The following is a 22,878-nucleotide window of genomic DNA, read 5'->3' as shown; positions in this document are numbered from 1 at the left end:
GTGGTTCTGGTTTGAACCTGTATGGATTACTTTCCTGTTAGCTTTGCTCTCAAGCAAAGCCCTGTTCTGTTTCCCTGTGTGTGGTTCTGGTTTGAACCTGAATGGATTACTTTCCTGTTAGCTATGCTCTCTAGGAAAACCTGTTCTTTCTCTAGGAAAACCTGTTTTTTTTCCCTGTGTGGTTTCCCTTGTTACCTTTTACTGTTCAAAGAGCCAGTTGTTGCCAGCTTCTTTCCTTGATTACTTTGATTCCGTGCAGCTGTGTCTGCTCTCTCCCTCTACCTGCCTTCCCTTTCCCTACCCAGCTGTGTGTGCTGTTTGAGTTCTGGTAAGATTGTTCTTTCTTTGTTTGTTTGTTTTTCCTTTTGTCTGCTTTAACCCTTTGTCTGCAGTATTTATTATTTGGTTCTTGTGAGCACTGCTTCTTTCTGACTTATGTATTTAGAAGCAGCTTTTCCCTTTAGTCTGCTTTAATCCTTTGTGTGCTGTGTTTGTTACCTGGCTCTTATGAGCACTACTCCTTTGCTGACATGTATTAAAAGCTGCCTTTCCCTTTAGCCTACGTTATCTCCTTGTCTGCTGTGTTTGTTTTCTGCCTCTTGTGATCACTGCGCCTTATCTGAGTTGTGTTTGTAAAAACAGCCTTTCCTTTTTGCCTGCTTTCTCCCTTTGTCTCTAGTGTCTGTTATTTGAGACCCTGTGGCACAGCCTTGTGTATTCCTTTGAGTGGCTTCCCTTTATCCTTGAGTGTCATGTGGGACAGCCTTGTGTATTCCTATGAGTGGCTTCCCTTTATCCTTGAGTGTCGTGTGGCACAGCCTTGTGTATTCCTTTGAGTGGCATCCCTTTATCCTTGAGTGCTGTATGGTACAACCTAGACTGTTCCTATGAGTGGCTTCCCTCTTCCCTGAGTGCTCTATGGTACAGCCTAGAGTGTTCCTATGAGTGGCTTCCCCTTATCCTTGGATGCTGTGTGGCACAGCCGTGAGTGTTCCTTTGTATGGCTGTGTAGCTTGGTCTTGAGTTATTTGTGTTCTTTCTGTTTGAGTCCTCTCTGTGAGGTTTCTGTTTGAGTTTGAGCGGGTTGCTCTTCTGTCTAGCTGTGACTACTAGCGCCGCCCTGAACAGCCTCTCTGTGTGGCACGAGTGGGTGATAATTCTGTTTAGCTGTGACTACTACCTCAGCCTTGAGCTGCCTCTCTGCGTGGCACGAGTGGACTTCTCTTCCGTTTAGCTGGGACTACTAGCTCAGCCTGAGCTACCTCTCTGTGTGATTTCTGTTTGACTTGGTTAGGACTATTCGTTGATAGCTGTGGTACTAAGCACAGCCCTGAGCTGCCTCCCTGTGTGGTTTCCCCTGTTACCTTTTACTTGTTGATTTTTCTATGTGAGCCTGAGTGGGGTTGTCATTTCCCTTCTGTTTCTTTGTGCCTGTGTGTAGGGTCTTTTGACCTCCTGTTTGTGGCTCTGTTTTGTGTAGTGTGTGTGCACTGCTTGAGTAGTATTTGCTCAAGGGATTCTGTTCTGTTTTTTTTCCTTTCCCTCTGGTACGAGTGGATTCCAGTTCGGCCTTGTGGCATGTATGAGCGTCAGGGGGAACAGGTCCGGTGCCCTCTATTATGTCTTGCACCAAATGCCCACCTCGTTCCTTTCATGTGCATGAGGCCATGAAAATCCTTATTTCAGCGCAGTGGGATACGCCGGACAGTGGGCTTAAGGTTGCTAGAGCTATGTCGTGTCTTTACGCACTAAAGAGAATCCACTTACATGGAGAACTCAGTAGATCCCACGGGATAGATAATAAAAATGAAAAAAGTGGGAATAAAAACTAGGCTTATCCAAAGAACTGGAACCAAACCAAATATTAAAAATCAAACAAACAGTATTTATTGATATTCTTTAAAACAGAACTCATTAGTGAGGGGGAGAAGGAGAAAAAGCTTTTTTTAAAATTTTGATGATGATAATGCCATAGCTGCAACTTGTCAGAATAATGCCTTATCAGGTTTGATGTTTGGTTTATGTCAAAGTGCTGTTGAAGTGTACTTTCATCAATAAAAATTATTAAATCTAAAACAGAACTCTTTAATATACTCTTTAAAAAATGACTCAACACAATGTTGAGTTTCGGCCTAGTGGCCTACATCAGGAGTCTATAAATAAAAACAATGAACGATACATAAATATGAAGAATATCAATGAAGAAGAGAAACAATGTCAAAAAGAAGACATATATATGCACCATATGAACATATGTATTAAATAATATTAACCACCATACTGATGCAGTGTAAATAAACATTGATAATAAAAACATAAGAGTAATAAACATAATGACTAAAAAATACAAAGTACATATGAAAATAATATATCCCAAACAGAAAATACATATAATGACATTATGCACCGATTTACATGTACATATATAGATCCTTTTCATGTCTCAGGAAATATTTAAAAAATTGGATATATATTGTAGAGAACAATAATGAAAAATGAACTAACCTTATAACCGTAGTCAAAGAAACTCATGAATTGAGGATATGAAAAATCTATAAAATAGTAAAGGATGCATTAAAAACAAACCTCAAAAAGGATAAAAAGGAAAAAATAATAATAATAAAAAAATAATAATTAAAAAAAGAAGAAAGATAAGAAGAGAAAATAATAATAAAGAGAAAAAAATATATATATATAAAAATAAATAGAATGGACTAACCTCAAGCTTCAAACGATAAGTGCCTGCTGCTGACTTAGACTCGCTGAAGTTCCTACAGTGGATTCATTAATCACAGCGGTCACTAAGAAAACCACTCTCCCTGTTTAGGGTGGCACGGAGCTCAAGGACCCTCAGGATCATAAGTTGGAGACTTGCTTGAAGCTGTCCTTTGAAGTAGCGGCCCTTTCCCTGCAAGCTTCAGTTTGTGGCTCCTATGTGGCACGGGCATGCTTATCGTGGGTACAGAAAGCCTCCTCTCCGGAGGACCTCGTGGCTGTTTTGCCAGCCTTAGAGTCTGGTTTAGCCTTCCTTGTGGATCTTCTTTATGATCTTTTGAGGGCGTCGGCGAAGGAGGTTTCCCTAGTGGTCACCGCACGTCGCTGGCTGTGGTGGTGACAGTTATCAGAGACGGCTACAAGTTGGAATTGGCTCGTCCGATAGTAGACTCGTTTCTGGAATTCAGGCAGTTCGTCACACCCTCCTCAACTTACAACGACTGGGAGCCGTCCTGCCTGTACCCCCAGCAGAAAGAGGGTGCGGTCAATACTCCATTTATTTTGTGGTGCCAAAAAAGGGCGGTTCTTGACGACCCGTCCTAGATCTCAAGTGCGTCAACAGGTCCTTACGGGTTTGGCATTTCCGCATGGAAACCATCCACTCGGTGATCGCAGTGCTACAGCCAGGGGAGTTTTTGACGTCTCTCGATCTCAAAGAGGCCTATTTACACATTCCAATTTGGCCTCCCCACAGGCGTTTTCTTCACTTTGCAGTGCTCGGTCATCATTTTCAATTCAAAGCGATGCCCTTCAGCCTAGCCACAGCACCTCAAACTTTTTCCAAGGTCCTTGTCGTAGTGTTGGCCTATCTCAGAAAGGAAGGGATTCAAGTCCATCCTTATATAGATGACTGGCTTTTGTGGGTGTCTTCTTTTGAGGAGTGTTGACGGGCAACCGACAGAGTGGTCGGGTTGCTTCAATCGCTTGGTTGGGTGATCAGCTTCCCAAAGTGCAACCTTATGCCCTCCCAGACGCTGGAATACTTGGGAGTGTGCTTCGATACCTGAACAGGGATAGTTTCTCTTCCTTCAACTCAAGCACAGCGGTTTCAGGGTCAGTTGTGAGCTCTGTTCCAAACTCCAAACCCGCAGGCTTGGGACTATGTAGACGTTCTGGGTTCCATGGCCTCCACCTTCAACGTCGTAAAGTGGGCCAGAGCTCACATGCGCCCCCTGCAGTGGCACCTTCTGAGCCGTTGGTCTCTTCTCTTGGAGGATTACGAGGTTCGGGTGCCATGTTCGACCTGTCTGCACACAATCATGCACTGGTGGTTCATTCAAAAGAATCTAGTGTCGGGCATTCTTCTGCAAATCCCAGAATGGAAGATCATGACCACGGATGCGTCGCTGTCTGGTTGGGGGGCTCATTGCCTCCAACAGACGGCCCAGAGCATTTGGACCTCGACAGAGGCGTCTTGCTCCATAAGTACATAAGTACATAAGTAGTGCCATACTGGGAAAGACCAAAGGTCCATCTAGCCCAGCATCCTGTCACCGACAGTGGCCAATCCAGGTCAAGGGCACCTGGCACGCTCCCCAAACGTAAAAACATTCCAGACAAGTTATACCTAAAAATGCGGAATTTTTCCAAGTCCATTTAATAGCGGTCTATGGACTTGTCCTTTAGGAATCTATCTAACCCCTTTTTAAACTCCGTCAAGCTAACTGCCCGTACCACGTTCTCTGGCAACGAATTCCAGAGTCTAATTACACGTTGGGTGAAGAAACATTTTCTCCGATTCGTTTTAAATTTACCACACTGTAGCTTCAACTCATGCCCTCTAGTCCTAGTATTTTTGGATAGCGTGAACAGTCGCTTCACATCCACCCGATCCATTCCACTCATTATTTTATACACTTCTATCATATCTCCCCTCAGCCGTCTCTTCTCCAAGCTGAAAAGCCCTAGCCTTCTCAGCCTCTCTTCATAGGAAAGTCGTCCCATCCCCACTATCATTTTGGTCGCCCTTCGCTGTACCTTTTCCAATTCTACTATATCTTTTTTGAGATACGGAGACCAGTACTGAACACAATACTCCAGGTGCGGTCGCACCATGGAGCGATACAACGGCATTATAACATCCGCACACCTGGACTCCATACCCTTCCTAATAACACCCAACATTCTATTCGCTTTCCTAGCCGCAGCAGCACACTGAGCAGAAGGTTTCAGCGTATCATCGACGACGACACCCAGATCCCTTTCTTGATCCGTAACTCCTAACGCGGAACCTTGCAAGACGTAGCTATAATTCGGGTTCCTCTTACCCACATGCATCACTTTGCACTTGTCAACATTGAACTTCATCTGCCACTTGCACGCCCATTCTCCCAGTCTCGCAAGGTCCTCCTGTAATCGTTCACATTCCTCCTGCGACTTGACGACCCTGAATAATTTTGTGTCATCGGCGAATTTAATTACCTCACTAGTTATTCCCATCTCTAGGTCATTTATAAATACATTAAAAAGCAACGGACCCAGCACAGACCCCTGCGGGACCCCACTAACTACCCTCCTCCACTGAGAATACTGGCCACGCAATCCTACTCTCTGCTTCCTATCTTTCAACCAGTTCTTAATCCATAATAATACCCTACCTCCGATTCCATGACTCTGCAATTTCTTTAGGAGTCTTTCGTGCGGCACTTTGTCAAACGCCTTCTGAAAATCCAGATATACAATATCAACCGGCTCCCCATTGTCCACATGTTTGCTTACCCCCTCAAAAAAATGCATTAGATTGGTGAGGCAAGACTTCCCTTCACTAAATCCGTGCTGACTTTGTCTCATCAGTCCATGTTTTTGTATATGCTCTGCAATTTTATTCTTAATAATAGCCTCCACCATCTTGCCCGGCACCGACGTCAGACTCACCGGTCTATAATTTCCCGGATCTCCTCTGGAACCCTTCTTAAAAATCGGAGTAACATTGGCTACCCTCCAGTCTTCCGGTACTACACTCGATTTTAGGGACAGATTGCATATTTCTAACAGTAGCTCCGCAAGTTCATTTTTTAGTTCTATTAATACTCTGGGATGAATACCATCAGGTCCCGGTGATTTACTACTCTTCAGCTTGCTGAACTGACCCATTACATCCTCCAAGGTTACAGAGAATTTGTTTAGTTTCTCCGACTCCCCCGCTTCAAATATTCTTTCCGGCACCGGTGTCCCCCCCAAATCCTCCTCGGTGAAGACCGAAGCAAAGAATTCATTTAATTTCTCCGCTACGGCTTTGTCCTCCTTGATCGCTCCTTTAACACCATTTTCGTCCAGCAGCCCAACCGACTCTTTGGCCGGTTTCCTGCTTTTAATGTATCTAAAAAAATTTTTACTATGTATTTTTGCTTCCAACGCTAATTTCTTCTCAAAGTCCTTTTTTGCCCTCCTTATCTCCGCTTTGCATTTGGCTTGGCATTCCTTATGATCTATCCTGTTACTTTCAGTTGGTTCTCTTCTCCACTTTCTGAAGGATTGTTTTTTGGCTCTAATGATTTCCTTTATCTTACTGTTTAGCCACGCCGGCTGACGTTTAGTCTTTTTTCCCTTTTTTCTAATACGTGGAATATATTTGTCCTGAACCTCCAGGATGGTGTTTTTAAACAGCATCCACGCCTGATGCAAGTTTTTTACTCTGCGAGCTGCTCCATCAACTGCTTGGAGTTGCGGGCAATTCGTCTGGCCCTTCGGGAGTTTCTATTTCTTCTCCGTGGTTGCCCAGTTCAAGTTCTCTTGGACAATGCGACGGCGGTTGCCTACGTGAACCATCGGGGGCACCAGGAGTGCACCAGTAGCGCGCAAGGCGGCCCTGATCTGCTGTAGGGCAGAGACTCATCTCTCTTTCTTGACGGCGGCTCATATAGTGGGGTCACAGAATGTGCAAGCGGACTTTCTCAGTCGCCACCAGTTGGAGCTGGGGGAGTGGACACTCTCCCCTCTGACCTTCAATCAGATAGCTGCCCGTTGGGGGATGCCGGTGATGGACTTAATGGCCACCGCATTCAATGCTAAGGTTCCCTGTTTCTTCAGCAGGGGAAGAGAGCTGGGCTCGGAAGGCATCGATGCTCTTCTACAGCCTTGGCCCAGGGGCCTGCTCTATTCCTTCCTCCCATGGCCTATGGTGGGCTGGTTTCTGACTCGCATTGCCAGTCATCCCAGTCGAGTGATCCTAGCCCCGGATTGGCCCAGACGTCCCTGGTACGCGGATATGGTCAGGCTCCTGTTCGATCATTCTCTCCGGCACCAAGCGCAGGACGGTCTCTTGCTGCAGGGACCAGTCATGATGGAGGATCCCTCCCCCTTTGGTCTTACGGCCTGGCCCTTGAAAGGGCGAAGTTGAGAAGGAAAGGGTATCCAGATGCAGTTATCGCTATGATGCTTCAGGCTCGGAAAAGATCCACCTCGATAGTTTTATGCTAGGGTGTGGCGTACCTTCGATTCATGGTGTGCGAGTTCAGGATTATCAGCAGCTTCGGCTTCGGTATACATAGTAACATAGTAACATATCAGTTATCCTCACTTCAGGAGGGTGTACAGAAATCGCTCTCGTTGAGTTCTCTTAAGATGCAGGTGGCAGCTCTGGCAAGCTTTAGAGGCTGGCTTCCGGGGGCGTTAATCGCCTCCCACCCGGATGTGGTTCGTTTTTTGAGGGGCGTAAATTGGTTGCGTCCTCCGCACGTGCCAGTTCTGCCATTCTGGAACCTTAATCTAGTTCTCAAAGCGCTTCAGCGCCCTTCTTTCAAACCCTTATCGTGGATTACAGTTAAGGATCATATCTTGAAGGCGATTTTCCTAGTAGCCATTACTTCGGCTCTGAGAATTTCAGAGTTGCAGGCTCTTTCTTGCAGAAACTCCTTCCTGCGTTTTACAAGGCGGGGGTATCGATTAGGACAGTTCCTTCGTTTTTGCCCAAGGTGGTTTCTCGTTTCCATTTGGGGTAGTCTCTGCATTTGCCGAATTTTGGTTGGGAAGATTACCTCGAGCAATTCCGGGCTCTTCGCTGCCTCGACGTGAGACGGGCTCTTCTCAGGTATTTGGAGGTGATGAATGAATTTTGTCTTTCTGACCATCTCTTTGTCCTTTTTGGAGGCAGTAAGAAGGGTCATATGGCTTCCAAGGCCACCATAGCTCGTTGGGTGTGGGAGGCCATCACTTCGGCCTACGTGGCATTGGGCAAGCAAGCCCCTGCGCAAATTCGTGCTCATTCTACGCGACCTCAGGCTTCCTCCTATGTTCTGTCCCGTTTGGTTTCTCTGGAAGATAGCTGCAGAGCTGCTACATGTGCTTCTGTCCATATGTTCACTCGTCATTATCGGGTGGATGTGGCAGCTCGGCAGGATGCGGTGTTTGGCTCGTCGGTGATTTCTGCCAGGTTGGGATGTCCCACCCTACTTGAGGACTGCTTGGGTACATCCCACAAGTCTCTGGATTGATCTGTGGGACGCTATAGAAGGAGAAATTAATTCTTACCTGATAATTTTCTTTCCATTAGTCCCAACAGATCAATCCAGAGACCCCCCTGGATTTACTGTCTGTGGTTTTGTTTCGGTTGGTTAGTTTTTTCGGGTTTCGTTCTGAAAGTTCCTTCGTTTGATTAAATAATAAAAACAAATAAATTTGGAAGTAGTGGAAGTACGTTGGGATTTGGTCTGACAATGTCAGGAGAGTTTTCTGTTGTTTCCATTCCACTGCTTTGGTATCGTTCCTACTGAGCCTTACTTGGCTGCACAGGTCCACGTATAGCAAACCTCGGAGGTTCTCTCTATCTCCACCTGCTGGTAGAGGGACTCAGCCCACAAGTCTCTGGATTGATCTGTTGGGACTAATGGCAAGAAAATTATCAGGTAAGAATTAATTTTTCCTTCCTCCCTGACCGCCTCTGGAACACGCTTTTCCGCCTCACTTGAAAATTGGATGGTCAGAGCTGATATTCAGTGGCACTGCCCAGGTAAGTAACAATGAATATCAACACCCGGCCCACATACCACAATTTAAGCCACTTTGAATATCAACCTTTAAGTATTGCAACTGGATGATAATTTGCATAGTGTGGACCAATGATAATATCATTGTAACCGAGGGCCCTGTTTACTAAGGTGCCCTAGCATTTTTAGCACGTGCACAAAATTAGTGTGTGCTGTGTAGGTGCTCATAGGAATATTGTGGGCACCTAGTAGCGCTTGATAAAAACGCTAACGCGCCTCTAGTGTGACTTAGTAAACAGGGTCCCTAGTCTACAGATGATATTTTAAGCAGTTGATGGCCCATTTCTGAACTAAACACCCTATGCAAAATTGGGCTTTGGATTTCTAGGTGAGCTGCACAAATTGCAGGTACAACTTCAAATGTCACATTCAAACACTGCAAATTATTTTTGTATATTCTGATACTATATACATATATAGTAGGATTGAATATGAGTGTAATTCAGAACCATCTAAGTTAGCTGTTTCAAATTATATATTGACCATGTGGCTAAATGGTGACATCCATATGTAATTCATAAGGCCTTGTACACAGCCTTGCTCCTCCAGATGATGCATGCCACCTACGTTCCGGTAGATATGAATAGAGGAAGTGTTTGAAAGTGAAAATCACTGCTTAATGACAATAACACACAACATCCTGTGTATCCACAGAAGTTGTTCACTATAGAAGATGTAAACTGCATTGCTGTGACGTGGAGCAAGGGCTCTGAAGATTTTCACCCAACAAAACAAGGTTCAATCAACATCCGAGTAGTGAGTGCAGAAGTGGCCCTTGTCATACAGACCCTTACGGTAAGAAAAACAAAATCTTTTTTTGTTTGAAATGTTCTTTGCTACATTTGGCAATTATACAGGTAAATAATAAACCTCCACAGCACTCCCCCTGCTCCTCTAATTCTTCTTCCTTCAGCTTGATGGGAAAAGAAGAAAGTCACCCCTAACCTCCATATAATTTCCCCAGCTTCTCCAGGCCTAAAATGTGTCCAAGAAGCTCCCTCATTCCCAGTGTTTGGTATCCAGCAACCATAGTCTCATCTAAGGACCTTGTTGATATGAACAGAAATTTTTCTTCACATGTAAAAACTTTCAGTTGCATTACCCTTTCTGCACTACTTACTGTTAGGCTTACACTGCTTTGGCTGAATCTCTTTATAAAGGCGGTTAATAAATCACAATTCAAAAAAATAAATACATGCAGCAGAAAAGTGCAACAGCAGCAAATAGATTCATGTGATGAAACAGGATGTTGCCAGTGGAAGAGGGAAACTGGATCTGCTACTGAAGCTTACTGTGATTTGATGAACTTAGAGTTATCGATGTTGACTGCATCTAACTCTCATCTATATAACTTGCCCACCAGGGGATGTACTATCCTCTCGCACTGAGGATATGTCTCCAAGTGCTGCCCGGGAGGGAAAGGTTAGGACAGCTGTTGTAGTTGGTGATTCGATCATTAGGCATATAGATAGCTGGGTGGCTGGTGGACGTGAGGATCGCCTGGTGACTTGCCTGCCTGGTGCGAAGGTGGTGGACCTCACGCGTCACCTAGATAGGATTTTAGATAGTGCTGGGGAGGAGTCCGCTGTCTTGGAACATGTGGGTACCAATGACATAGGAAAATGTGGGAGAGAGGTTCTGGAAGCCAAATTTAGGCTCTTAGGTAGAAAGCTCAAATCCAGATCCTCTAGGGTACCATTTTCTGAAATGCTACCTGTTCCATGTGCAGGGCCCAAGAGACAGGCAGAGCTCCAGAGTCTCAATGCGTGGATGAGACGATGGTGCAGGGAGGAGGGTTTTAGATTTGTTAGGAACTGGGCAACATTCTGGGGAAGGGGGAGCCTATTCCGAAAGGATGGGCTCTACCTTAACCAGGGTGGGACCAGGCTGCTGGCATCAGCATTTAAAAAGAAGATAGAGCAGCTTTTAAACTAGAAATGGGGGGAAGGCTGACAGTCGCTCAAAAGCGCATGGTTCGGGAAAAGTTATCTTGCAAAGATACCTCACAAACAGGGAAGATAGGGTTTCTGGATAGTGAGGTCGCACAACAAACCGTGGTAGGCCAGGTGCCCTTAAATACAACTAAAGATCAGACAAAAGATGTCAAATCAATAGTGTCAGGTACTAAGCATCATGCAAATAGGAACAACAAACATACTCTGAAATGTCTATATGCAAATGCTAGGAGTCTAAGAAATAAGATGGGAGAGTTGGAATATATTGCACTAAATGAAAAATTGGATATAATAGGCATTACTGAGACCTGGTGGAAGGAGGATAACCAGTGGGACACTGTCATACCGGGGTACAAAGTATATCGTAATGATAGGGTGGACCGGACTGGTGGAGGGGTAGCATTGTATATTAACGAGAGCCTTGACTCAGATAGATTACAAATTCAGCAGGACACAAATCACACCTTTGAATCACTGTGGGTTGAAATTCCATGTATAAAGGGAAAAAAATGGTGATAGGAGTGTACTACCGTCCGCCTCGCCAGGATGAGCAGGTAGACACAGAAATGATAAAAGAAATCAGAGACGCGAACAAAATGGGCAATGTGATAATAATGGGTGACTTCAATTATCCAAATATAGACTGGGTAAATGTAACATCGGGACACGCTACAGAGATACAATTCCTTGATGAAATCAAGGACAGCTTTATGGAGCAACTGGTGCAGGAGCCGACGAGAGAAGGAAAAATTCTAGACTTGGTCCTTAGTGGAGCGCATGATCTGGTGAGGGACGTTATGGTACTGGGGCCGCTTGATAACAGTGACCATAATATGATCAGTTTTGGCATCGACCTTGAAGTAACTGTACACAGAAAGTCAAATACGTTAGCGTTTAACTTAAAAAAGGAGACTATGATAAAATGAGAAGAACGGTAAAAAAAAAACTTAGGGGGGCAACTGAGAGAGTAAAAACTGTACAACAGGCGTGGACGCTGTTCAAAAATACCATCCTGGAGGCCCAGGCCGTACACATTCCGCGAATTAGAAAAGAAAGACGGAAGTCCAAAAGACACCCGGCCTGGTTGAAAAGTGAGGTGAAGGAAGCTATTAGGGCTAAAAGAAACGCCTTCAGAAAATGGAAGAAGGAACCATCTGAAAATAACAAGAAACAGCATAAGGAGTGTCAAAGCAAATGCAAGGCGCAGATTAAGAAGGCCAAGAGGGAGTATGAAAAAAAGATAGCATTAGAGGCAAAAAAACATAGTAAAACATTTTTTCGATATATTAAAAGCAGTAAGCCGGCAAAAGAATCGGTTGGGCCGCTGGATGACCGAGGGGTAAAAGGGGCGATCAAGGAAGACAAAGACGTAGCGGAGAGACTGAATGAATTCTTTGCTTCAGTCTTCACCGAGGAAGATTTGGGTGGGATACCGGTGTCGGAAATGGTATTTCAAGCGGACGAGTCGGAGAAACTTACTGACTTCACGGTAAACCTGGAGGACGTAATGGGGCAGTTCGGCAAACTGAAGAGTAGCAAATCTCCTGGACCGGATGGTATTCATCCTAGAGTACTGATAGAACTGAAAAACGAGCTTGCGGAGCTACTGCTAGTGATATGCAACTTATCCTTAAAATCGAGCATGGTACCGGAAGATTGGAGTGTGGCCAATGTAACGCCCATTTTTAAAAAAGGCTCCAGGGGAGATCCGGGAAATTATAGACCGCTGAGTCTGACGTCGGTGCCGGGGAAAATGGTAGAGGCTATTATTAAAAAACAAAATTACAGAGCACATCCGAGGACATGGATTACTGAGACCGAGTCAGCATGGCTTTTGTGTGGGGAAATCTTGCCTGACCAATTTACTTCAATTCTTTGAAGGAGTGAACAAACATGTGGACAAAGGGGAGTCGGTTGATATTGTGTATCTGGATTTTCAAAAGGCGTTTGACAAGGTACCTCATGAAAGGCTACAGAGGAAATTGGAGGGTCATGGGATAGGAGGAAATGTCCTATTGTGGATTAAAAACTGGTTGAAGGATAGGAAACAGAGAGTGGGGTTAAATGGGCAGTATTCACAATGGAGAAGGGTAGTTAGTGGGGTTCCTCAGGGGTCCGTGCTAGGACCGCTGCTTTTTAATATATTTATAAATGATTAGAGATGGGAGTAACTAGCGAGGTAATTAAATTTGCTGATGACACAAAGTTATTCAAAGTCGTTAAATCGCGACAGGATTGTGAAAAATTACAAGAGGACCTTACGAGACTGGGAGACTGGGCGGCTAAATGGCAGATGATGTTTAATGTGAGCAAGTGCAAGGTGATGCATATGGGAAAAAAGAACCCGAATTATAGCTACGTCATGCAAGGTTCCACGTTAGGAGTTACGGACCAAGAAAGGGATCTGGGTGTCGTCGTCGATAACACACTGAAACCTTCTGCTCAGTGTGCTGCTGCGGCTAAGAAAGCGAATAGAATGTTGGGTATTATCAGGAAAGGTATGGAAAACAGGTGTGAGGATGTTATAATGCCGTTGTATCGCTCCATGGTGCGACCGCACCTTGAGTATTGTGTTCAATTCTGGTCGCCGCATCTCAAGAAAGATATAGTAGAATTGGAAAAGGTGCAGCGAAGGGCGACTAAAATGATAGCGGGGATGGGACGACTTCCCTATGAAGAAAGACTAAGGAGGCTAGGGCTATACAGCTTGGAGAAGAGACGGCTGAGGGGAGACATGATAGAGGTATATAAAATAATGAGTGGAGTGGAACAGGTTGATGTGAAGCGTCTGTTCACGCTTTCCAACAATACTAGGCCTAGGGGGCATGCAATGAAACTACAGTGTAGTAAATTTAAAACAAATCGGAGAAAATTTTTCTTCACCCAACGTGTAATTAAACTCTGGAATTCGTTGCCGGAGAAAGTGGTGAAGGCGGTTAGCTTAGCAGAGTTTAAAAAGGGGTTGGACGGTTTCCTAAAGGACAAGTCCATAAACCGCTACTAAACGGACTTGGAAAAATCCAAAATTCCAGGAATAACATGTATAGAATGTTTGTACGTTGGGAAGCTTGCCAGGTGCCCTTGGCCTGGATTGGCTGCTGTCGTGGACAGGATGCTGGGCTCGATGGACCCTTGGTCTTTTCCCAGTATGGCATTACTTATATGTACTTATAGATCCCTTCAAGGGAACTTAGATCAAGAAGTTGCAGGCTCTTTCTTGCAGAAACCCCTTCCTGCGTTTTACGAGGCGGGGGTATCGATTAGGACAGTTCCTTCGTTTTTGCCCAAGGTGGTTTCCTCGTTTCCATTTGGGGTAGTCTCTGCATTTGCCGAATTTTGGTTGGGAAGATTACCTCGAGCAATTCCGGGCTCTTCGCTGCCTTGACGTGAGACGGGCTCTTCTCAGGTATTTGGAGGTGATGAATGAATTTTTTCTTTCTGACCATCTCAGTCGGCTATTGTAGTGAGGATTTTAACGCTATTTTTACTTGGCTAGTGAAGGTGATCTTTAAAGGTACCTAGGGGACCTGGTCCTATAGAACCTTCAGTAGTGGCTTCACTTTTCTTTCTGGAGATGATGATTTTGTATGAAATTTCTTTGACATGAAACAAAGAAATGCTTTGAAGAATTTATATTCCTAAAAATAAGGAAAATTGACACCACCAAGATCATTAACACATTTCAGCTTCTTAGATGCTATTCTCAGAGGTATGTTGTCCCACACAAACTGCATCAGCTTTTCTATGGTTTTATAAGGGTAGCATGCTAAATACCTAATTTATTTTAGGTGTCGTCATCATCTTGATGGCATCAAGCCAACCCCACCAAGTGAGAAACATTTTTGTTTTGCGTTTTTGATTATTATTTCAGATTTTTTAAATAATAAAAAAGATTTGGAATGAGGAATTTGTATTCTAGCAGAAACAACAGGGGTGAAAATGTGGGAAGCTCCAAATGACCAGGCCAAACAAAGGAGCAGAGCATCCAAAAGTTTATTAGCCACAGAAGACTGACCCAAAAGAGACCCTACACGGGCCGTGTTTCATCACAAGGCCTTCCTCAGGGCTCAAATAGGTTCAGCTCTAAATCACCTTCGCAGAGAATGTGAAGGAAGGCCTTGTGTCGAAACACGGGCCGTGTAGGGTCTTTGGGTCAGTCTACTGTGGCTAATAAACTTTTGAACACTCTTACTCCTTGTTTGGCCTGGTCATTTGGAACTTCCCACACATTCATCCCTGTTTATGCTTGCCGCTCCCGTGGAAGTCTTGAGGACCCGCCTCTTTGTTTTGCTTGGACTGAATTTGTATTCTAAACAGTGACATAGATCAGTTACTTGAAATCACAAACTTCATTCATTAGCTGTCTTAAAATAGCTTCAATGCAACAAATTTAAAATTAAACATACTGCAAGATTAAGACTTAATTTACATGATTATTATTTAAAAGTTAATGAACAGGTAGGTGATTAAGCACCTCAAACAGAATAAGGGGTCCAGTTTCATGCTTTCTTCACAGAGCATCAATTATGGTTCTGCAACACCCAAAGGTGTCCCAGGTGAAGAATCATCTGCTTCTTGAGAAAACACTTCAGTGTGTCCACTTTATAGATTGTTTTGTGCCAAGTACCCCTCCTGTGCCGAGTTCTTTCCTTAGAGAGTTCCCTCTCATATCCTGATGTCTGCCAGCTAAAGATGTTATGGGCCAGATTCTATAATGGTGCTCAAAATTAGGTGTCAGAAATAAATTACGTTAACAGCACCCTTTATAGAACTGTGCTTAAGCGCAGATCTTGCACCTACCTTTGAGCACCAGATTTCCACCTGAAGAAACTTGGTGTAAATATAAGCGCTCAAGTTAGGCACACTTACCCCAGTATTCTATAACTATACGCATACATGTTTGGAACGCTTCTGACACGCCCATGCTCCTGCCCTTCCAGGATACGCACCATGGGAGTTAGGCGCACTGCCTTAGAGAATAGCATGTAATCAGATGCGTGCACAAATATTAATGAGTGCAAATTTACATTAATAATTGGTTGTTAGCACTTAATTATTGATGCCATTGAGTTCGTTAAGCAATTAATTTGTGTCCACATCTCAGGCACAGGCACTAATTTGGGTGCGCAAATCTAGGCATCATATAAAGAATCCATAGGATGGCGTCTATCATCTGTACCATGAAAGACAGAAGACACTCTAGGATCTATTATATTTTCATATTAAAGAAAATGGAATATGATGGATCTTTTCAGTAGAGAAGTATTACGAATAGTGAGTGTGCAAGATCCAAAGACAACTTCTTCCCAAGGATTGGCACTCTGGGTCTGGGGAAGATTGACCAAGGCTATCCTCTTGTAGCAAGATCATCTTCTTGTATCAGCTGCCTTCTTTTTCTGTTGAACCCTCCTGTGCTCCAGTAGGATAGTATTAGGCAACATTGGAAAAATGAAACCAAGCTCTGACAAGAAAACCTGCAGTACCTGAATTTATATAGAAGTCATGTTCAAATATAAAGAGGAAGAGAGAGTATATATTTATCAGTCATACATAATACCTCCTCTCATAAATATGCAAAGAACTGTTTTTATACTATATATATATATTTCTCTATAGAGTACAAAAAGTATGAAAGGAAAAAAGCCTCAACACTCACGCCTCCACCCAACAGAAACACTTACTGGGTAAAAAGGGCTTAAACAGGGTCAGCTTTCTTCATTGGCATAAATAACCCTTTCACACAAAACTCCACAGAGTGAGTAATTTCAATGGATCCACCCAAAAACGTGACAAGCATAAGAAAAAAGCAAGCACTTAGCATCTTAATATTAGTGAAGATTCAGAAGTGTGTCTTATGAGTCAATCACACTGACTGTTGCCAGAGTTTTTCTATAATGAGCTGTCTCAAGGCATGAACAACCAATCTGTTCATAGCGCACAAACCGTCTTCATGTCACAGGGATCTTTATATAGAAGTTATACAGGAACAAGATGTTCTCTAGAAAGAAAAAATAACCATGGGGTGAATAGACATGGCCAGCCTGGTTGCTGAGAAACATTGGCACCAACTGGTAGGAGGTCAGAAGTTTAGTTCAGGAACTGAGCCTCCTGTAGGCTGATGGTGGAATCTTATGAAGGGAAGGAGGGAGAGAGCATGGGATATTGGGAATATCATTTATTTCTAGATCAAACTGTGGTGGAGTGATAACATTGTGATTGAGGGGTAAGAAAAATGAGTGCGAGTGCTGAAAATTCACCTAAATTTACCCAACAACGTGGCTGGTTAGATTTAGAGGGTTGCTATTCAGAGTGATTTAACTGGCTAGAAACAGCTGCTGACTAGTTAAATCACTTGCTTGGGATGACTGCTGATATTCAGTGGCACTTAACCGGTTTCTAATCCACACCAGAACGTTGCACCGGTTCCAGTACTAATCCCTGTGGCACACTACTGTGCACCCTGCTCCATTGAGAGAAATGACCATTTAACCCTACCCTCTGCTTTCTGTCCAATAACCAATTCGTAGTCCATACTAGAACCTTGTCTCCTATCCCTTGACTCTATAATTTTCTCTGGAGTCTCTCATGAGGAACTTTGTCAAAAGGTTTCTGAAAATCTAGATACACTACATCAACCAGCGCACCTTTATCCACACGTTTATTCATGCCTTCAAAGAAATGAAACAAATTGGTGAGACAAGACTTCCCTTGGCTGAACCCAAGCTGACTCTTATCCATTAAACCATGTTTGTCTATGTGTTCTGTAATTGTATTCTTTGTAATAGTTTATACTATTTTGGCTGGCACTGATGTCAGGCTTACCAGTCTGTAATTTCCCGGTCACCCCCGGAACCCTTTGTAAAAATTGGCATCACATTGGCCACCCTTCAATCTTCAGGTACTATGGACGATTTTAAACGACAGGTTACATATTATTACAGCAAATCAGCAATTTCATGCTTGAGTTCTTTGAGTACTATTGGATGTATGCAAATAATAACTCAGTAAGAGGAAAACTGATGTACCTTTTCCACCTTTCCTTTGCTATGAATAGAGAGGTTATCTTAATAGAGAGAATTGAAGTTCCATAGTTTGGAGTCACCTCTCTGTAGAGGAAAATTTAGAATCCTCTGACATGGGGACAGTCTCATGAGAAAAGGAGCATAACTGACCAACAGTCCCCAAATAATCGACTCAGCCTTAGTCACAGCTGTCTGTATATCATGCAACGAAATATGTTAACAGTCTGAAACAATGTCAGCAGACTTATCAGGAAGCAAAGATAAAGAAACAGGAGTAAGCATTGACATACTAGTGACTTGTCCATGAGGAAACCATGTCGGACATTATGGCCATATCAAAGGCAGAAACCTGCACCAGATAGAGTTGGCGAACGCCTCTACGGCACCATGTAAGCCACATTGAGCCTGCAAATAGGTGGGAAAATGTGGGATACAAATGCAACAAATAAATAAATAGATCCTGGATAAAAAGACACCTGTGATGAAGGCAGCAGGATTCTCACAGCATAGTTAATACAAGCTCCTTCAGAGGGGGAAAGAAATGATGCAGTTTTGCCATATCACAACTTGAAGAGTTCAGGAACACAGTGTAAAAGTCCTCCCCTTTCCTTCAGATAAATGGCAGTTATTCTTCCTCATTGAAATCCAGTGGCAGTAATATTACTGTAGATCTGGTACTGTCTGAATAGTGCTGGGTTAGTACAGGGGTGGATTGAAGGTGGAACCTGAAGTTATATGGTTAAGTGATATTCACTCTGCTTTCTAGATAGTTATCCTGAAAAAGTACAGCAAAAAGGCTGTCCTACTTTTATCCATTTAGCTATCCAGAAAGCAGAATAAATATCACCACTGATTGTCGCTAATCTGGATATTGAGCACCAGCCACTATCCAGATACCAAACTGAATGTCCAGATTTATTGTAGCTGAGGCATCCAGCGTTTTAAAAAGATAATGACTGCTGAGGCTAAATATTGAATGGTAAGGGGTTGATAGTCAAAGCTGTATAACAAGCTAGAAAAGGCTCCTGGTTGGTTGAATCGCTTGTTTGGGGCTATCTGTGATTTGTAGTAGTAGTAATATCTGTTGCTATTAATGGTATTTAATTGGTTAATTGCCCACTGAATATCACCACAGACTGCTAAACCTGAAAGCCACCTATTTTTGTGGATGGTCCGGGGTGGAGTGTGCACTGTGCAGTCAAATCCTGATATTCGAGCCCTTAACTGCATAAGCGGCCATATCTCAACTACACTAGAAATAGCTGGTCGCATAGACCTGGATATTCAATACCGTGCCCAGACATGGCCCAGTATGGAATATCCTGGAATAAATCTTTATTAAACATGTATTCAGATTTAATAGATTTAAACTAATTGTCTGAAATGTTTATTGTTCCAGGATAGGTTTAACTGTTCTCGCTCAAATATCCATTTGATTGGCCATGGCTTGGGAGCACATGCAGCTGGACAGACTGGGAGAAGAATACCTGGCCTTGGAAGAATTACTGGTAAGTACTGTTCAGGAAGGAGAAGAGAAAACTTCCAGGTATCTTTGGTAATGGTGGAACGTCCAAGATGAGAAACAATTCATTCAGAATTTTCTGTAGCATTGTGAACATGATCTTGTTATACACGCTGCAGTTATTCCTGTCACTACAGTGCTGCTGTAAAACACTGACATTTCACCAGCAAGAAGTCTCTCTGGACAATATTCAAAACTATTTAACTGGCTAGGAACAGCTCCTGGCCAGTTAAGTAGGCTTTAAGCACCTAACCACAAACGTTCAGTGGGAGATAACTGGTTGTCTCGCACAGAGTATCCTGATTAGTGGCTATCTGATAACAGACTATGGCCCAGATGCACAAAACCTAACGAGCCCACAACTTGCGTTTTAAACTGGTTCCAGCCAGTTAAAACGCAAGTAGTTCACCCCGGGCATGCACTAAGGGCATTTTCCCTGCCACGGTAGCGGGCAACGAAAACGGAATGCAAATGATTGAAAAGCTATTATAATGAGATGCACTACCGTTTTTCCGATTCCCTTACCGTAGGAACCCTAACAAGATGTCTGACCTCTTGTTAGGGCTCCTGTGAGGGAATCGGAAAGGAAAAGGGCCCCCAAAAAAGGTAAAAAAGAAAAAAAAAAAGCAGGGAGCGCACGTGAGGGGCGTCCTTTAAGGACGTACTCTCCCTGCGCTTCTGAGAGACGTCTTTTTTTCGCATTTTTTTTAGCTCTGCCGGCGCTGGTGTTTTTTTCCCCCTTCTATTTTGTCTTCGCCGCCCCTCACAGCAAAACTTTTATATTTCCTGGTTGCCGGAGAATCGGGACGTCCCTTTAGATTAGGCCTCTTCCTGGTCTCTTCAGCCAATCAGAGTGCGTTTCGCTGACAACAGCCAGCTAAGCCCGCTTTGATTGGCTGAAGAGACCAGGAAGAGGAGCCTAATCAAAAGGGACGTCCCGATTCTCTGACTCAGGTACCGAAGGACTAGAGAATGCAAGTGAGCTACAACGAATAGCTCATTTGCATTCCCTATCGTTGATGCATTCCCGTTCCCTACCGATTCGCTATGTAAATGACGGCAGATAAAGACCTTTCTCCGAGGACAAGCAGGCTGATTGTTCTCACAACTGGGTTGTCGTCCGCGATGGCCCAGGAGACTGGGAAAAACTTGCATAGCAAAAACAAAGAATTCTCGAGAACGCTCCGTCGCGTGGGCCGAACACACTGTGCGTGCGCAAACGGCTTCTCACCTGCGACTTGAGCGTGCCCTCTTCAGTTTTTTTCTGTCCGAGTCCTGAGTAACATGTTCCTTGACGATGCTCAGCTTTTTCAGCCAGGAGACTTCGTTAGCGTTTTATCGCTCCCCTTTTTTTCTCTTTTTCTTGTTACTAGTTTTTTAATAAAAAAAAAAGGAGTTTTTCCCTTTGAGTATAGTGTGCAATTCTGGTTGCTGTATCTCAAAACAGACATAGAGGGGCATAATCGAACGTGAACGCCCATCTCCATGGACGGGTACGTGAAGGGGCGGGACAGACTTTATTTTCAAAAAAGATGGGCGTCCATCTTTTGTTTCGATAATACGGTTGGTGCCGGGCAAATGCATCGGATTTGGGTGGATTTGAGATGGGCGTTATCGGTTTTCAGCGATAATGGAAACCAAAGCCGCCCAGCTCAAAAACGAACACACCCAAGGCATTTGGTCGTGGGAGGGGCCAGGATTCGTAGTGCACTGGTCCCCCTCACATGCCAGGACACCAACCGGGCACCCTAGGGCGCACTTCTAAAAAGTAAAAAAAAACATTAAAATACCACCCAAGTCCATAGCTTTCTTACCTTGGGTGCTAAGCCCCCCAAATCCCCCCCAAAACCCACTCCCCACAACTCTACACCATTACCATAGCACTTATGGGTGAAGGGGGGCACCTAGATGTGGGTAAAGTGGGTTTTGAGGAGGTTTGGAGGGCTCCCGTTTACCACCACAAGTGTTACAGGTAGGGGGGGTGGGCCTGGGTCCACCTGCCTGAAGTGCACTGCACCCACTAACGACTGCTCCAGGGACCTGCATACTGCTGTGATGGAGCTGGGTATGACATTTGAGGCTGGCATACAGGATGGCAAAAATAAAGTTTTTAAAGTTCTTTTTTTTTGGTGGTGGTGGTGGGGGGGGGGGGTTAGTGACCACTGGGGGAGTCAGGGGAGGTCATCCCCGATTTCCTCCGGTGGTCATCTGGGCAGTTGGGGCACTTTTTGGGGACTTGTTCGTGAAAAAAAGGGTCCAAAAAAGCGGCCCAAATTCTCGCTAGGGCCGCCCTTCTTTTTTCCATTATCGTCCGAGGGCGCCCATCACTCCTCGGCGATAAACACACCCCAGTCCCGCCTTCACCATGCCTCCGACACGCCCTGGTCAACTTTGTCCATTCCCTCGACAGACTGCAGTTGGAGGCGCTCAAAATCGGCTTTCGATTATACCGAATTGGGGGCCTACGGGAGAAGGGCGCCCATCTCCCGATTTGGGTCGGAATATGGGCGCCCTTCTCTTTCGAAAATGAGCTGGATAGTGGAATTAGAAATGTTTCAAAATGATTAAGGGGATGGAACTCCTCTCATACAAGGAAAGTCTTAAGAGGTTAGGGCTCTACAGCTTAGAGACAAGATGGTTGAACGGGGATATAACAACATTAGTATTGCCATACTGGACATTCCAAAGGTCCTTCAAGCCCAGTATTCTCTTTCCAACAGTGGCCATTCCAGGTCCAACTACCTGGCAAGTTCCCAAGTAAAACAGATTTTATGCTGGTCATCCTAGAAATATATATATTGGGGAGGAAGTCACTGAGAATGCTTGCAGTTACGACTAAAACCACCTCCACCCTAATGTTGTAATTGCAATAATATTGACTTATATTGCCACACCATCAAGTGCAATATATAAATATGCAACAAAAGACACTTAGCTTAAGGAGCGTATAAACTCCATCATTCTGGCTGGCGTGTGTAGAAGCCCCGACAGTGCCTGTTTCGCTATGCTTCTTCTGGGGGAACTCACACCATTTAGCTGAATCATGTCTACACACAGCTTCTTAGCTGTCAATACACGCCAGCCTGAATGATGGAGTTTATACGCTCCTTAAGCTAAGTGTCTTTTGTTGCATATTTATATATTGCACTTGATGGTGTGGCAATATAAGTCAATATTATTGCAATTACAACATTAGGGTGGAGGTGGTTTTAGTCGTAACTGCAAGCATTCTCAGTGACTTCCTCCCCAATAATATATTTTTTAGTAGCCTACATTCACAATAGGAGTAAGTCAAGCCATACAGTTTTTTGTTTTCATCCTAGAAATAAGCAGTGAATTTTCCCAATTCCATCTTAATAATGGCTTATGAACTTAGGAAAGTGTCCAAACCTTTTTTTTAAACCCTGCTAAGCTAACTGCTTTTACCACATTCTCTGGCAACGGATTCCAGAGTTTAATTACATGTTGAGTGAAGAAGTATTTTCTCTGATTTGTTTTAAATTTACTACTCGATAGCTTCATTGTATGCCCCTTAGTCTTCGTAAAGGTCTACAAAATCCGTGTGCGGTAGAATATTTATTTATTTATTTGTTACATTTGTATCCCACATTTTCCCACCT

At 44.0% G+C, this 22,878-nt stretch overlaps 1 protein-coding gene across 1 annotated transcript in view; it reads left to right on the top strand.

The window, feature by feature from the left end:
• Positions 1–19,406, top strand: part of LOC115471042 (inactive pancreatic lipase-related protein 1-like) — a 56,109-nt gene extending 36,703 nt beyond the window's left edge. The window contains exons 4-6 of the mRNA XM_030204710.1: positions 9,414–9,554; positions 19,136–19,244; positions 19,378–19,406. Coding sequence (XP_030060570.1) covers positions 9,414–9,554; positions 19,136–19,244; positions 19,378–19,406 — 279 coding nt within the window. The remainder of the gene's footprint in view (positions 1–9,413; positions 9,555–19,135; positions 19,245–19,377) is intronic.
• The last annotated feature ends 3,472 nt before the right edge of the window (positions 19,407–22,878 follow it).

This window comes from Microcaecilia unicolor, chromosome 5 (assembly GCF_901765095.1).
Source record: "Microcaecilia unicolor chromosome 5, aMicUni1.1, whole genome shotgun sequence".
Taxonomy (NCBI): Eukaryota; Metazoa; Chordata; class Amphibia; order Gymnophiona; family Siphonopidae; genus Microcaecilia; species Microcaecilia unicolor.
The sequence above is the reverse complement of the archived record's forward strand: the minus strand, read 5'-3'. Positions and strand labels throughout refer to the sequence as shown.